At 39.6% G+C, this 18,221-nt stretch overlaps 1 protein-coding gene across 1 annotated transcript in view; it reads right to left on the bottom strand.

The window, feature by feature from the left end:
* Positions 1–4,451: 4,451 nt before the first annotated feature.
* LOC131218842 (IQ domain-containing protein IQM2-like) overlaps positions 4,452–18,221 on the bottom strand; it is a 52,959-nt gene continuing 39,189 nt past the window's right edge. Inside the window, exons 4-12 of the mRNA XM_058213695.1 lie at positions 11,594–12,185; positions 11,387–11,501; positions 10,432–10,497; positions 10,260–10,348; positions 6,994–7,081; positions 6,344–6,490; positions 5,954–6,046; positions 5,765–5,866; positions 4,452–5,352 (exon numbers count right to left, since the gene is read on the bottom strand). Of these exons, the coding sequence (XP_058069678.1) occupies positions 4,618–5,352; positions 5,765–5,866; positions 5,954–6,046; positions 6,344–6,490; positions 6,994–7,081; positions 10,260–10,348; positions 10,432–10,497; positions 11,387–11,501; positions 11,594–12,090 (1,932 nt within the window). The 5' untranslated portion in view covers positions 12,091–12,185 and the 3' untranslated portion in view covers positions 4,452–4,617. The remainder of the gene's footprint in view (positions 5,353–5,764; positions 5,867–5,953; positions 6,047–6,343; positions 6,491–6,993; positions 7,082–10,259; positions 10,349–10,431; positions 10,498–11,386; positions 11,502–11,593; positions 12,186–18,221) is intronic.

Below are 18,221 nucleotides of genomic sequence, written 5' to 3'. Positions count from 1 at the left end.
GTCTTATCATAGAAACCAAATTCTATAAAGACTCATATTTTCTTTTAACTAGTGATCCTGAAAAGATTCATTGTTTGTTTTGGAATTTATCTGATTGTCTGGCACAAAGGATGGTTCACGATCTTCTTTGAATTAGCTTTGAAGTTGTGTTTTAGATGCATCATTGAATTGAATTGCAATCTTTATTAGTCTTATAAAGTGAAAATGGAGATCAAAGGAGGAATTAAGTATGAAGGTTGACTAATTGAGGTCTACTAATCCTATGGAAGGCTCAAGGGTTGGGAAGATCCCCATAACTCAGCTGAGTCTACCTTGGTCCGGCTCATCGTATTAGATGGGATTAGGTGGGATGGAATTGTATTTGCTCCCTTGCAAACTCCATCTACAATTGCAGAGGATGAGAAAGGTTGGGATTAGGTGGGATGGAAATGCATTTAGTCCCATGCAGGATTTACATGATTTTTATAAACCAGAAGTAGGAGATGTTCTAAATCCATGTGAAATCCACCAAAAGGCGGTGTTGCTCTCAACAAAATCTGTAGGTCCCATCATGATGTATGGGTTATATCCATACCATCCATACACTTTTCGACATAAATCTAGAATTAAGTGTGATAGAATTGCTTTAGTGTAATGATTACCCGCTCTTAGGAATTGTCTTGAAATCCCTGGTTTCAAAAGACATTACATTCCATTGTATGCTATGTTTGGATTCACACATGGATACAACAAAAATCTACCATCCCAGGAAGTACATTGTTTCCAAAAATCACGCACAACTGTCTAATCTCATGTTGTGATGATGTTAAAAAACTGTTTTTGACCCATGATGTATGTTTTATATCTGCACCACACATTCATTTTACGAGGTCACCAAAAATTGAGGTAGATACAGAGCTTACATGGACCATACCATGGAAAGTAATGGGGATAATGATGCACGTCGTTGAAACCTTCCTAGGGCCCACCATGATGTTTCTTTGCCGTCCAACTTGTTCATAAGGTGACACAAGGAAGGATGTGAGGTCGAGCACCGTCTTCCTCAAGAGGATAACTATTCCGAATCCATGGAACTTCTCTGGACTCCTCACAGAGGCATTTTGAATCCATGAGAAAAGAAAGCAAGAAAATAAAAATAAATTCTAATAAATTTGAAATTGATTAATGAATGAATAAAAACGAGTTCACAACCCATTAAATAGGGGTACCAAGCAATGAGAAAGAAATCAGGATCAAACTACAACTAAAGCTCTTAGAATTCGCAGCTTGCTATAAATAGTAAACTTACTATTTATAGATGGTTGTGATGTCTACTAGTGGGCAAGGTTTTCAGCCAAAAATAGTAAGTGTCCTATTTGGCTTCACCGAGTTGTTCTTCTAATTTTTCTAAGCTCTTTTCATGCTGGACGCAACTCCTAAAGCCCAACGGATGAAAAGTTATAATCAAACTAAAACTTACTATTTATAGTAAAAATGGAATTAAAACAGGGAAATGACCGTCGATCTGGCGGTATTTCGCAAATCCAACTTAGGCAACCTGGCGTAGATAACTCATTCCGGATTGCGAGATACGCCCTATTTAAGGTCCGATGGTCTGGATCACTTCTGTCACCGACCAGGCCTTTTCTGATCCATCTTGGCCATGTAACTGTCCGCGACCCGCTCTACATCATAAGGTCACACGGACCCGGATGAAGGGAAAACACAAATATCAGCTTGATCTAAAACTTTTGTAGCTGTCAAGAAGTTTTCAATAGTTGGCCTTCAATCCCCATTAGTTTTTGTGGTGTGGTCCACTTGAGCTTTGGATCTATTGGATTTTTGTGATCATGCCTTAAATGATCTCGGAAAATGGATGGATGGTGTGGATATGGCCCATATATCATAGTGGGACTCACAAATCTTACTAACATGGACATCGCCTTGTGCTAGATTTCACATCAATGTGAAGTGTCTTTCACCCGTTGTTTTGCAAAAACCGTGGAAATCCAACATAGGACTGAATGCAATTTCATCCCAGCTAATCCCATCCTCCCCAAGCATCGGATGGAATTTATACAGGACCAAATGCAATTCCATCCCACCTAATCCCATCTAATACAATGTACCAAACAAAAATAAATAAATAAATAAAACCCCAAGCCAGGGTTGGCCTATGTTGAACCATGCAGGCCAGGCTTGGAGAGAGCTACTTTGAGGTTGATCTTCGAGGGTTAATTAGGTAGCAGATTAGGTGATGTGTTGGGTGCTGTGGGGCAATGTATGCGTTTTATATCTAGGCCGTCCATCTGTTTTGCCAGCTCATTGTAAGCCATAAACCCACAAATGAAGCAGATTCAAAGATCAAGTGGACCACACCACAGGAAATAGTGGGTATAATGACACCCACCATTGAAACCTTTCTAGCGCCCACCGTAATGTTTATTTGCCACCCAACCTGTTGATAAGGTCACCCAGGATAAAGGGAAAACACAAGATCCAAAACTTTTTTAATGGTGGGCATTCAATCATCACTGTTTCCTTTGGTGTGGTCCACCTGGGATTTGGATTGTCTTTATTTTCGGGTCCTTGCCCTAAATGAGCTGCCAAAATGGATGGACGGTGCGGATAAAACACATACATCATAATGCACCTCACATTGTGTTGGGTGACCACCCAATCCGTTTCCAATTAAACCGATTAAATGGTGGAATCCACTTGTTTATTCAGTCTAAAAATCAGATTGGTTTAATGATTATAACCTTTAATTGATACTGATTTGTTGAAATAGGACCATGGACCATGATGGAGATTCATCATTCTCAGATGTGGCACTTGGATATAGCGATCTAAGCCGTCCAAATTCTGGGCCGCGTTGTGGATGAAATATATCTCTAAATCATTGTTCAAGAAATTTTAACCATCTGATTTGGACGAAATGGAGCTCAAATTGGCATATCGGATCGTAATAGCCCCGATGAGCCCATTAATTAAGATACATTGAGATGTACTTTTCTTCTCTCCTCCTTTCTTTTCCCCTTCTTTTCTATCTAATCTCAATATTAAGGGCCCCTTTGGGTGCCACTCAAATGAGCTCATCTCATTTTAGTCAACAGTAATTATGTATTAGAGATCATGATTATTTATTATCAAGATTATTCTTAATCCTTAAGGGCGCATTTGGTTGCACTAAATATCATGATATTTCATGATTAATTATTCGAATTTGGTGCAAAATATCACTAAATTTCATGACATTGGGTGCAATCAAATGCACCTCAAAATAAGTTGAACACATTTTCAAGTGGCAGCCAAACAGGCCCTACATCTTTGAAGAGCGTGCTTCGTTGGAGAAACAATCAGTACCGCTGATCTTCAATCCCCTGCCATTTGCATGAATGCTACTTCTGGACTCCGCAGATCATCTGTGTGATTATAGAAAAATGGATTTTTACAAAATGCCACCTGTTTTTATGCATAATTAGGCAGAACCACCCAAAAATTATTCTTTAGATATCATACCCAAAAATTTTTAAGGGTCTCTTTCCTTTACCACCTCATCAAATCCAAGTCAGGTTTAGGTCGCCTATTTCTGAAAATGATGAAAATATATGTAAGAAATGGTCATATCTTTGCATATATTGATGGAAAGATTTGTTTAGATTGCTGCCCACCATCTTGGAACAGCCCAAATGGTTGTCCACCTACTCTTGAACGGTCTAGCTCATCGGCCAGTCTTGGAATGGTCCAAATTTCATTTCGCGCACTTTTGAACAGTTCAGATAGCCATCCACCTATTTTAAATCATCCAGAACACTAACCACCGGTGTCGAATGGGCTAGATCCTTGCCCAACATCTTGGAATAGTCCATATTACTGTTCATGTACTTTTGAACAGTGCATATTATCATCCATGAATACTACCCGGGGACATTTTTATCATTTTCAGAAATAGGCTAATTGCCAGTACTTGGATTCGATAGAAAGTAGTAAAATAAACACTCCTAAATATGTAAGCGATTACATAAAAATAAATAAATAAATAGTTTATGTAGTTTTATCTAATAAGGCAATTTCATAAAAATCCTCACTAATAGGTTGGCTCCGTCATAGGAATCACCTTCTGAAGAAACCGGCCACATCCTCTCATTGAGTGGACCAAACTTGTATTTTGCTATTTATCAATGGCTAAACAAGGTTTTCTATGGTTTGACCCACATGATGAGTAGATGGAGCTGATTTTTGCACTAGGCAATCTTCATTGTGGGGCCAACCTATTGGAAGGTTTGTTGTGGCACAAAAATGATAGGTTGCAAGTTATTTGCTGGGTGGACCATAAAATTATGATCCAACATGTTGGACTTCAAACCGTGTGGGTGTGTGTGTGTGGGTAGTTTATGAAATGAATTGCTCACAAGGACCATGAGGGCGATAAAAATCTCTCTAAGCACCATTAAAAAAAGCTTCAAAACTAATGAAAATGAATTTTATATTAAGGGGCTGTCGGACCCATGAAAATTTTACAGAGACCGTCCTCATATTCACTACAAGATCTACCAAAAAGAATGCAAATGAATGAATTTCTATATTTTTCCCAATCACACAAGAATAAATGAATCAAGGAAGGGTACCTTTAATCTAGCATTGGTTGCCATGACTGTTGTCATTGCTGATGCAGCTGTTTTCTTTGCTTTCTTTTAATAAAGATAGTGCCGGCGGCTTTGGACTTGTGCACATCATATTAGATCTCGGTGATGGCCTTGGACTCCTGTATGCAAAATTTCGAGGGGAAGGCCTACAACTCCCATGCTCTCTTGGGGACAAATGCACTTCGTCTAAAGCGCGAAACTGGAGCTCTGACGGATAGTCTCTCACACACCCGATCCGGGGTCCAACCCCTGTTGTCCACTTGAAAGAAAGTTGCTCTCCTAACTGATATGACTTTGTTCCCTTCCTTGAGGTGATCCTGAGTAGTATCTTTTCGGGTGGTACAGTTTCTTCCTCATCGTCCTCCTCATCCTCATAGAGATTGTGCTTCTGGAACATATAACTTTGCTCGGGAACAGACAATCCTTTTGTTGGTGTTGTTTCATTTCTTCCTGGTTGAGTTTGAAATGAGAAATCTCCCATTGCTTGATCTTCGCCACCGTCACTCTTTGGCCTTGGCCTTTCAAATGTAACTGTGTTATTTGGTATGGCAATCTTACTAGGTCTCCACCGAGTAGTATGAGAGTGCTTATGCTCAGGAACATGTTTTGTGTTCGTGTTATCTGTTGAGATATCAGTTATCTGTTCGCCTAAGTTTGCTAAAGACGGGTCCTTCGTAAGTTCTGAATGGTGCCCATTACCATCGTCGTCATCTGTCGGACTATCCTGAATTGGTACCATGGAGAGAGAGAGAGAGAGAGAGAGAGAGAGAGAGAGAGATTAATAGGTGCTTTCTTTGTGGAGGTATTACATGAGGCTTAATTGAATTTAGCAGGTAGGACCCATCTGATGATAAATGACCCTATGATGAAGATGATTCCAGCCATCCAATGAAAATGGACAACTGCATCTAATGCGGCCCAATCGGATGGTTATGATCATTTGAGTGGGGATTTTTTTTTCTTGGTTAATCTCCCCTCCACCTCAGGATCAACCATATAAGATGATTTCTTCCATCCATCTTGGGGCACATGATATTGATGGATTGGATCAGTAAATGGTGGGCCCTACATGCAAAGTTCGTGGGCCTAGTCTTTTAGATTACTTCAAATCAAACATTGAAAGTTACGGTTTTAACCTGGACATTGGTGAGGTCCACATTTTTTTCTTTGAGAAAGTTAACAAATTCTTGAAAGTTTTCTTTGGTTGGGCGATAATGACCACTGTGGGGCCAAACAGCCTGCCCATACAGGAAACAAACATCCTCGTCAATCAATCAACACCCTACAGTAAAGCCATCTCAAGAATATTGTGCTAGAATATTTACCTTCAGGATTCCCTCTTCCACAACTAATCTTCCAGCTGCAGATGTCGCTCCTCCAGCCAAAAAGCTTGAATGTTGAAACATGCCTTTCTTCTTCTGCAGGGAGTGACCATCAAATAGATGGAGTGAATTTATGAAAATTACAGGTCGTTTGGATGCCTATAAAATCCTTAGTTGTAAAAGGTAAACACTAGGTTGATAGATCATCAAGTGGGCGATGCCCACCAAACATTTTAGATTGTGTGTGAGGCCCACTGCAATGGGTGCAGGGCATCCAATCCATCCAGCATGTGCATTTGTTGTAAAAAGGATAGCATATAAACAGTTTAAACTTAAAATTTCATGGGAATTTGAATGACCCTTCACTTTCATTTTGCGGGAACAGAAATTCACCTGCCCAACATACAAGGTCTTCAATGTGCTGAGAACAAAGATCCATTTAGAATTTGTGGTTCCTTTAGATGTGTTGAGAAGCTGCCCGTTATGCTTGTAGCGGAATATACCGTCCTCCACAATAACTTCATAGGTTTCCCTTTCTTTCTACAACATGGGCCAAAACATTTTCAGTGAGTCGAGCTTCTAGTGTCATCAAAACCGGCACATATGAAGAGAAGACTCAGACCAATTCACCATGTCATTCAATTTAAGGGGAGACATGCTCTCTCAAGCAATTGCTCAGCCCAACAAACTGTACAGGTGGGGCCAGGCTTTGGTGACCCAAGTTCATATGTAAGGGCCCATGGAGGATGGGAGATACCCAAAAAAGTCTCTGCCATCTCAGATGATCCTAACCATTCAATTCATCTGCACTTAAATTTGGACCATTGAATTTTTGGTAGGAAGGAGAAGAAGGCATGGCCTAACCCTTGATGGGACCATCAGATCAATGGCTCACACAACTAGAAAGTGGGCCCACGGGTACCATTACTGGGTCGAACAAAAAAAGGCCCTTTGTTTTGATGAGCATCATATAATATGTCCCAACAGAGTCCTTTAACTATAATACAAGAGTTTTGACATTGGAAAAGAAAAGAGAGACTCACTGGGCCAAGATATTTGATGCATTGATGTTGAAGCGCTGATCGAGGACACTGTTCGAGATTGACATCCCTCCCGTCTCCCACATCTAGCCTACAATTCCAAAATGCAATTCTCATGTATTCGAGTTGGAAAGAAAGGGTGGCAGCCCGTCGGGTAGCCTGCCCGACCCAGCCTTGGGCCTGGCCTGGACCTACTAGCTTGGCCCTCACATGCAAGGCCCTATATCAATTTTCGGGTTGGGCTTGGGCTAAAGTATTTAGCCCGACCCAACCCGATTTTTTACGTACATGTGTTGTCCTACCAATATGCCATTCCAATCCTTAGTTAGGCAATTCATACATGTAGAATGCATGGTTTCATTCCTCTAAAATGTCTCTTTCTTTATTCATGTGTGGCCCACTTGATCAATGGATTGATTAGCAGCCTTCAAGTGGGAAATAAGGATTTTATCAATTTTCAAATAGGCAAACCTAGGTCGGGCTCGAACCCAACCAATTTTTTCAGGCTTGGGCTTGGGTCTGTATCATTTGGCCCATGCCGAGCTTTAGCCAGGCTTGGGCCTCGAGTGCCCAGGTTACTGTCTTAGCCAAAACCCAGCCCATTGCCACCCCTAGTCATAAGTGCTACTCAATGTTGTCAAAATTGTTATTGTATCGCAAATCGTAATAGGGGTTGAATCGTATCGTAAACTGTAAATTTTTTTTTATATACTTTTCTTAAAAATTTTAAAAATGGGAAAATATAAATAAATCAGAAAAGGTTTAAAACTCATCAATCATCCTTTTGCCATCAATATGCACCAAGTAATACCCCATCATGATAGTGTCGAGGATCCTTTACTTTTTTGGTCTTTCAACAAATATCCTTTAAAAACATACAAGAATCCTTTAATAATTTACATTCTAGTTACCTTCTTAAACGTAGAATCACATTGGAAAAGTGGCATTTGATACTATAGACTGACGAAAAGATATATTTATCTCTAAATATTATTCCACAATACATAAGCCAATATGATCAGAACCATTCATAAGAACATTCTATAGATAAGCCATACATCATTTTGGTGTTTCAACCATTTAATAAGTAAGAAGTCATTAAAAAAAAAAAAAAGCTCCATGATTTAATGTTGAAGAGAATATATATCATTTAATCTCTTATAAAGAACAAATAAAATAATTTATTTTTTCTAAACAATTCTTAAAGGCCCCACCAATTTAAAACATAAAATGAAAACCAAGTGAAGCTTAAAATATAAGAGAGCAAGTATAATTTGAACTGTAAATCGGGATTTGAATCATAAATCATAGGCTTCAAATAATAGAATCATAGGATTCATATAAAAAAAGGGATTCAAGGTGAGATTCAAATCATTTTGCATAAGGGCCTGTTTGGCTTCATGGAAAGCATAGCAAAGGAAATAGTGTTTCTTGGGAAACCTTATTTCAAAGAAATTGTGGGAAACCTTATTTTCAAATTTGTTGTTTGGCAAAACAAAAATCTTTTTGGAGAATTTTTTTAAGGTAGTGACTAGCATGTGACAAATAGCACGTGGCACATGTGGATGCTTAAAGAAGGACACTGATACATGTGGCATACGGGGCAGATGTGGGGGCTTGAAGTGTGGCACAAGTATCACATATGAGGTGCTCGAGGCTGTACAATGGCACATGTAGCCCAAGACATGCATTGGCACATTCAACACGTGAGCACTTGAAGCTAGATGGCCGTTCTAGTGCACATTGGCACCATCGGCATATGGCATATTTGGAGCGATTGAAGATGAAAGATGGCATATGTAGCACATTGGCAAATGTAAAGTGCTTTACACAAGTGGGGCGCAAGAAGACATGAATGGTGGTACATGTGGCGCATTAGCTCATGTGGGGTGCAAGAGAAGATGATTGTGTCACATGTGGCACATTAACACGTGGAATGCTTTACACATAGGGGTGTACACGAATTGAGCTACCTCGGTTAGCTCGCTCAACTTGACTCGAAAAAGCTCAATTCGACTCGGTTTGAAGTTGAGTTCGAGCCGAGTCGAGCTGATTTTTTGAGCTCGAAAATGAGTTCGAGCCGAGTTAGAGCAGCCCCAGCTCGATTTGTCGAATCCAGCTCGAATCGAATTCGGATCGAACCAGTTTGGTGACTCGGTTACTTTGCCATTGATGTTGCTCACCAACTGTTTGATAAAATGACTCAATGAAATGTGGCTGGTGGCAAGCAAGGTATGTACATTAAACAAATACCTTTTTTCTCTTCTTCTTCTTCTTCTTCTTTTTGGGTTTTTATGTTACTTAGAAGGTGTTTGATAAAACACTCGTAAAACCGTTGCCTCTGTTTGTAAAACAATGGGTTTTTGAAGTTGCAGTTCAGGTGTTTGTGGAAATGCCTCAATGCCGAACTCGGCTCGATCTTGAATTAAAACTTGAACTCGACCCGCGCTGGATTTGCAAAATTCCATCAGATCGACGGTCAAAAGTCCCATTTATTTTCATTTTTTCTATAAATAACAAGTTTTAATTCAAGTATAACTTTTGATCCTTTGAGTTGTAGAAGTCATGCCCAATATGAAAAGGGCCTAGAAAAGTTGGGAGAATAACATGGATGGGCTAAATTGGACACTTACTATTTTTCCTACCCCAAAATCATATATAATATGTCAAAAAACTCATCCTAGTTTGCGAGAAACGATTGTTTTAAGGTTCCGACTGTCCGGATCATTTTCGCCTCTGATTAGGCCTTCTCTAGTCCATCTTCGCCACGAAAGTGTTTGCAACCCGGTCTACATCAACATGTGGCATAGTGGCACATGTGGGCCATGACCAAAGATGGACAATGGCTCATTTGGCACATTGACACATGTGGCTCACATGAGGCTATTGAAGTTAGATGACAGCACATTTGGGCTTAACCTTTGAGAAACCGTCTTTCCTTCCATTGTAGGAAAATGCCTTTCTTAGGGGTGGAGGTGGGAAAATAAATTTGTTAATTTTCAAACAAAGATAGAAAGTGGGAAATGGTGTTTCCCACAAATTCTCATGAAGAAATGTTTCCCAAACAACAAAAGTGAGTTTCATGAGAAACTACGTTTTCTTACCTTTTCTTTCCATGAATCCAAATAGGCCCTAAGATTCAGCTTAAATCATATCGTAAACCTTAAATCACAAATCATAGGATTTTGACAAAACTGGTGATACTTACATCATGAGACCACATGCATATCTCTGATAGTTAAAGGTGGGAAGGGTGTCCTTCAACTTACCAATAGAAGAATGGCTGCTTACTCTCACATTGCAACCAACTAACATAATAGAAGTGGAGATTATGCCCATATCGATGGCGTGGATCAATCTGTTCACGAAAACCACCAAAGTTACCCTTTTGATACAAACATGTACAAAGTCCATCTTAAAGACATCGAATCTGAAACACACCGCCTCAAGCCAATGTTGTAAAGCAAGTTTCCGTGCTTTCTTATCCTTTGATAAACCTCTCCCCACCTGCAACAGAAGAACATAGAAAGAATTAAGGTCTAACTCGTCCAAGATAGAAGCTCGTGTCGAACTCTTCGGGATATTTTTGGATGTGCTATTGAATAGAGTTGCAATAATTTCATTCAGAAGATGAAATAACCAAGTTGTAATTGAGCACAGATTGTGTGGGGTTACATGAATCCCCTATGCAACAATGACGTGGCTGAATGAAAAAGCATCATATCCACATGTCAGATGTGGGACCCACAAAGAAGTAAAGATTTCCCCCACGTGAGATGACAATCTTGTCCTTTTCACTCTGGGTCTCACATTTGACATGTTCATATGATGCTTTTCCATTGGGATATGTCATTGTTTCAGAAGGTTTGTCCGGTTACACACAATCCACGTCCGTTGTAATTACCTTCCTTTCACGAGGAGGAAATAGCCCTCAAATGATACTTGGCACTCTTTCAAGTCCAACTTGGAAGCAACATAATAGCAAGGATGCAAATTGCCAGTAACCAAGGGATACAAGAATCCACTATAACCCTAACATGGGCCAATGGAAAAATGCCACATGCATGTGCCAGAGGTGCAACCTGCAGTGAAAAAGCACAGATACCTTTGGTGAAATGACATTTTTTGCCATATTCACTGCATGTCACACCTCTGACATGCATGCATGGCACTTTTTCATTGGCCCATGTCAGGGTTTATAGGACATGTAAACCTTGTTATAGGCAATTTGCAACCTAATGGCAATGCAGAATGCAGTCCTTTGTGATATGAATATTGAAGAAGGTAATTAGAGTTTGATAATTTCATTGACCTACATTTTCTGCAATTCAGTTCCATAGTGCATCCAAACATAGACTTTAACATTCATCAACATACATCAGATAGGATCTGTTACCATAGCAGCCCGAGTTCTTGCCCTCGACCAGCGGGAAACAGCCGTCTCCTGTTTCTCAATGTCGAAAAATGATACCGAACTCCGTTTAAGTAATGCAAAATCTAACAACTTCCACCTATACTAGGCATTAAAGAGATGTAAATTAGGGTTCAAAGGATGTCAAGAAGAGAGATGATTGCAAAAATAAAAGAAGGCAGGGAAGTGTACCAATGCTGCTCCACGAGAACTGCACAATCCGCAAGTCTCCGCCTTGTTTGGAAGCTCTTGTACACTTTCTGCAACTTCAGTGCAGCTTCATGTCGGGGCCCACTCGATCCCAATACAGACGAGCTGGGACTCCTCTCACATAAGAAGCTCGACGCCGGAGATGGACACACATCACTGGTCTCTCTGCTCTTGAAGGTAGATGATCTTAATGCAGTTTCTTTGGGCGAAGGAGACAAAGAAATCATAGTTTCCAAATGGAAGGGTTCCAATTCCCTTCTTTTATAACTCATAGATCTTTCAATGAACATTTTTCCAGATCCGAATGATTTCAGTACGGCGGCCTTGGAATCTCGGCCATTGAAACTGAGTGATTGCCATTTTGTCTGCACATCTTCGCCCTTAAAACTGAGAGATCTCCTAATGAGCGCTTCAAAGTCCTCATCAAAATCATCTAACTCATCAAGATCATCGAATGGATATGAAAAAGATATCCCCATTTTTATCAAGAAAAAGGACGTATCTCCTCAACTCCAGCTGACAAAAGCCCAAGATCTCTATTGAAATGATCCGTATCAAAGAGATCTCTCAATCCCTGTTAGCAGGAATAATGAAAAAAGTTTAAATGCTAAAGGTTCAAATGCTTAACTGACGTTACAAGTCCAGATTCTAGAAAGGAAAAAAAAAAAAAAATTTTAAAAAAGAGTACAAAATCATGTAAGTTTGCCAAAAAAAAAAGCAGAACAGAGAAACAAGGTTCAAGATACCTTTCAATGCTATCGACTTTAGTGATGAACTGAATTTAATCGAATTTATTAGAGAGGACTGCACCAAGAATGCATTATCTGATGCTCTTATGTTTTTGTAGCAGAATGCATCTGTTGTATAAAATGATACAAATTATACTTCTGTATATTCCTATGTATCAATATGAACATTTGTATCATGTATAGCCCAACTAGCTTTCATGACAAATTCTCAATGGTATGTGATTGTTCGTGTGCTGCTTAAACTAAAAGGGAAATTTTATGGGATAGCTATAAGTAGAGGTGGGCATCGAGTCAAGTCGGACCGGATTGGGTCCAACTCGACTCAGTCTGAAACTTTCAATACATGATCCGAACTCGATCCGATCCGGGACCTCGGACTCTATCCGATCCGGTGCACTGCTGGCCTGACCCGAACCGAATCTGACTCAGTCAAGGAAACCGAGTCGGATCGGATTGGGTACGGTTCGGATCAAATCTTCTGTTTTTTTTTTTTTTACAGTGTGGTCCACTTGATCTTTAGATCTGTCTTATTTTTTAGCTAAGGCCTTAAGACGAGCCCGCCAAATGGATGGACGGTTTGGATATAACATATACCTTATGATGGGACCCACATAACTTGCTGACGTCAATACACATGCACGTACACCCGCCGGTTCACTTCTCGTTCAAAAATTGGGTGACGTTACGGGTTACCCTCTATTAAAACATTAATAATCATTTTTTGGGTTACTCCCCCTGGCAGCCTGGCAAAAGTTGGGGCCCACACAGCTCGACCTCGGGGAAAGTTCCCATGAGCTTGATTGCATTGAAATTTGAAGGGGACTGATTGGTTACTCCCCCTGGCAGCCTGGCAAGCTCGGTGCTCAATGCACCTCGAGCCATGCGCTGCCTGAGAGGAGAGGACTGATTGGTTACTCCCCCTGCCACTAGCCAATGGTTGGTGGTCAGTGCTCTGTGGACCCCACCATGATGTATTTATTTCATCCATGCTATCCATCTATTTTTCTAGATCATTTTATGGTATTTAAAAAAAATGAGGTATATCCTAATCTCAAGTGGACAACATTACAGGAAACAATGTTGAATGAATATTGTGCGGATCGGATCGGATCGGTCCAGATTGGCCACTGATCCGAACTCGACTCGATGTACAGTCGGATTTGAGTGGGCCTACTGGATCCGACCCGATCCAGGCCGTTGATTCGGTTCAAATCGGGTCGGATCCACCGGATCGGGTCAGACATCCCCAGCTCTAGCTATAAGACCAGTCAAGCTTTATGGGAGAGAATGTTGGGTAATTAAGGAACAATATGGTTATAAGATGAGTGTAGCTGAAATGAGGATGTTGAGATGGATGAGTGACAAGATGAGAAAAGATAAAATTAGAAATGAATGCATTTAAGGGAATTTAGGAGTAGCACCATACATAATAAGACGAAGGAATGTAGATTCAGGTGGTTTAGTCATGTGTAATGGAGACCAAGAACGGCACAAGTTAGAAAAAGTTGGTACAAATTGAAGAATCTAAAAGGACAAGAGGAAGGCCTAAAAGGACGTGGATGGAGGTAGTAGGAAAATATTTCATGACCTAAGGTCTAACTGATGGTCTGGCCCTTAATAGAGTGGATCACCAGAACAGGATTCATGTACCCGACCCCAAGTAATTAGGAAAGGCTTAGATGATGATGATGATGATGATGATGATGATGATATTCCAATTCCAATATCCTAAACCTTGATAATACATAGATATTGTAAGGTTAGAGAGGCTTGAGATTCTCAACCAAGGAAAATTAAAATAAAAAGATATCAATATGAAACACAAAAAATATGATATAGATCTCATAAACTAATTTGAAAGGCCACAAACAACAAAACATTCCAAGAGATCTTCAAATGGAAAATTAATTTAATTTAACTGCACGAAATCAATAAATTTAAAGAAAATAAGAAAGGGAGACACTATCCAAACCTTCCCCTAAACTTGTTCTCAATCTTGGGAATCAAGTCACACACGAATGTAAAATTTCAATTCCCAAAATGGAAGTAGGTGTAAGCAAATCAATTAGTGGGTATACAAAACAACTCCCATGAGAAAAGCCCATATTCTTTTAACAATACAATATGACAAAGTTATGAGAAAGTTTAAAGAAAACATGCAACCGCCTTTCATTTTAACAACACAAAATCAAAAGTCAAAGAAATATGCACAACCCCATTTCTGATAATGACATAAAATAAAAACAAATTAAGAGCTTGTTTGTTTCGCCAATTATCCCGATAATGTAAGGGAAATGTGCCATCATTATGATTTTACAACTACCAAACCAAACACGAGAATTATCAGTTGACCTTTTTTTTCTCCCTTAGGTTTGATCACGTTAGCCCTTATTCCAAGCTGGGCCTCATTAGGATGCTCCAAGCCTCCAGCTTGAGGGGGAGTGTTGAAAGGTTGATAGTTGAATAAGGCCTACTGGGCTCAAGTCCGTGTATCAAGGCCTAAGGGGCCCACCACAAGTCCATGTAATAAGGCCCATAGGACCCATTCACGTTTTTACTATTATAAATAAGAGTAGAGGGCAAGGGTTTTAATACACCCTAAGGATATCATGTTCTTGTTATCCCTCTCATTGTCTTTCTTCCATCTTTTTTCTTCTCATTGTAGCTTCTCACATGCCTTCAAGATTAGCACCATGTAGTTGTTTCACATGGTATTAGAGCCTAAGTGCTCCTAGGGTTTCTTTTACTTTTCCCTTTTCTTCATTTTCCTTCACTTTTTTCTTATTCTTCTTCAATTCTTTTATTGAAGATTTTTTTCTGAAGAACTTGCCGATTTTTGTGTTGTCTTGGCTAGGGTTTGTTGAATTTTTCCGTTGAAGTGGATTTTTGTGTTGCATTGTCCAGGGTTTGCTGGATTTTTCCATTAAAGCAAATTTTTGCATTGCCTTTGCTAGAGCCCACTGGATTTTTCTCGTTGTAGTAGATTTTTATGTAGCTTTGGATAAGGTTTACTGATTTTTTCTATTAAGGCAGATTTTTTAGTATTTTATGTGTTTTCCTCCTTAATCCTCAGTTGTTCCCTTATTTTCCTTCAGTTTTATTTTTCTTCTTCTTTCTTTCCTTCGTCTTCCTGTCTTAGCTCTATGAGTTTTATTCTTCTAATCTTTCTCAACAAGTGGTGTTTCCCTTCCTTCCATTTCTAGTCTTCAGCAGTTCCTTCCTTCCCTTCCTAATTTTCTTTTCTTTCCTCTTTCCCTCATTCGTTTCCTACTGAGGGAAAGAGGAAATAACAAGCGATGGTTCCCTTCCTTACCTACGTAACAACAGCTTCTTATTAACCTTCTTCCCTTCACCCTTCATTCTTCTTTTTCATTATTTTTCTGTTTTGAGAGTCATGAGGCCTTTTCCTCACTGACTCCTTGCAATTCGTGAGAAGTAGGTGGCTTGTGGCTTCTTTTTTTTTTAGGGTTTTGTATCATGCGTTGCTGGATTTGAAGCTCTTTGATATTCAGTTGAAACCCTTGCTGATTTTTCTGTTGTTCGGTTGCTGATTTAAAGAAGTTTTCTGAGGAATTTGTTGTTTTTTATTGAATGGTTGGAGGTATTGCTGGACATTCAGGTTGGAGGTATTTGAGAGGATTGTCTCTTGTTGTGTGACGTGTGCTCGCCTCTTCTCCACCAACTCCTTCGACAACTAGTAGCTTTTTTCGTTTCAGGCTCTCCCTGCCAAGATGTATGTTGTGGCCAGTATTTATACCCGGCAGTTGGCCCGAGCTTGTTTATATACCGAATAGTTAGTTCAGGCTTGTTTGGACTGGTTGATTGTCCCAACCTTGGCTTAGACTTATGATTGTACCAGGGTTGTTTACTTTGAGCAGTTGGCTCAGACTCATTGTTTACATTAGACAATTGGTCAATTCTTTTTTATTTTGGATAGTTGTTCGGACTAATGATTATGTTGGGTAGTTGACCCAGCCTTGGTTTAGCTAGATAGTTAATCCATGCTCGTTTGTGCTAGATGGCTATTCCGATTGCTCATATCACTATTGTAGAAGTGCATCTTCACTTAAAGTTATTGATCGTCCCGTCACCTCCACTTATCATCCGTTCGCTTGCCTCTCATCACAGCCAGCACTCTTCTTCACCGCAGTTGTGCTGCTTTTTTTAATAATTGTTTTTTCTGCTTTTAATATTGTTGGTTTGTGGAGCAACAATACTATTCCCAACACTGTCGAGATAGAAATTATGATTTTGAACCACTGCGCAGCTCGACGTGGGTCTAAGCCACGGTCATACACATTATTCATAGGTATATTTCTACTATTCTACTTCTTTTGCTTTTGAAAGCATTCCTTGTGTTTCCATACATGTCTTCTTACATTTATAAATTATATGAATAGACTTTGAATATACATGCATTAGTTCAGTCAAATAGCGCATAAATTAGCACCCCATACAAAGGAAACCTATAATATGCAATTTTTTTGTGATATTTTTATTTTTAAGTGTGTATTGATGTCTTTTTTAACAATCTATGAAGTTTCATTGAAAAATTCGATCAATTTCCCAATTTTTCTCCATGTTTCTCAACAACGGTGATACATTACACGATACAACCGCTATATCCCATGCAATAACCGATATGTATCTATATCCCAAGGGTGTGATACATTACACGATAACAATACGAAAAACATTGAAGACACATACATCATGGTGGGCCCCACAGAGTTTACTTAGTACGCAATACACTTATGTTCTTAGCTTTCACTAGCTAAAAAATTAGGATGAGTGTACCATCCCTTGCTTCTTTGAATAGTCCATTGGACCATTGACACTCTGAGTGGTTACACGAGAAGAGAGGAAGAGGTCATGGACTTTTGGAAAGGAAAGCAAATGCTCTTTCCTACTTAACTAATTTTCCTTGTGTTTTGTGTGTGCGTTTCCTAGAACGACATTTTGCCACTGAAGATTTTTTTTCTAAAAAATATGCCATTTCTTTTCTCACTTCCTCATGAAACTATGTGCACACTCATAAAGATGATTTCCAATGTGCCCTATGTGCTAATGTCCCAATATGTTAGACATGTAACACGTGACACCATCCATCTCTAAGCTCCAAACGTGCAGAATCTGCCAATGTGACACATCTCACATGTCCCATTGTCCATCTTCAAGCACCCCAGTCATGCCAATGTGCAACATGTGATACCAACAAAATTTAAGCAGCCCACGTGTCGTATGTCACCATATAGCTTTAAGCACCCAGCATGTGTCACATGCCAATGTTCCACATATGTTGCATTGCACGTGCCACCATTGGTCTTCAAGCATCCCACATACCACATGCCAACGTTGGCAAGTTGCGACTCCTAGCAATTTTATATTATTACATGAGCCCTATCCTAACTACCTAGAGTCGGCCAGAAGTATATTATTCCACGATTATCTGGATTTGTGAGCAAAGTAGTTGTGGAAGTTTCATGCTAGATGCCAACCTAACACTACCCTCATTTATTTGGGTTTGAGACCAGCAACGAGAGCACAAAGCTCCCACAGGCAGTGTTAGTTTGAAGGTTAGTCTATTTAATTTTTCATTGGAAAATGCCAACAACTACTACAAGTGGGACTAGCAACTATAGCTTTAAATCATTAGCCCCACAATTTAATTGGTTTAGAGAGAGTGGATGTATGTCTCATGTACAACTTTCGAGAGGGTAATTTATCATCCCTCATGGAAGTGTGGCTCGTATGTTTGTGTATACTTTGAAGAGAAATTGCCGAGGAACGAAAAATAAAATAAAATAAAAATTGTTAGATGAAGCAAATGTAGAGGAGATAGAGGGGAAACTGTATTTTAA

This window comes from Magnolia sinica, chromosome 11 (genome assembly GCF_029962835.1).
Source record: "Magnolia sinica isolate HGM2019 chromosome 11, MsV1, whole genome shotgun sequence".
NCBI lineage: Eukaryota > Viridiplantae > Streptophyta > Magnoliopsida > Magnoliales > Magnoliaceae > Magnolia > Magnolia sinica.
The sequence above is the reverse complement of the archived record's forward strand: the minus strand, read 5'-3'. Positions and strand labels throughout refer to the sequence as shown.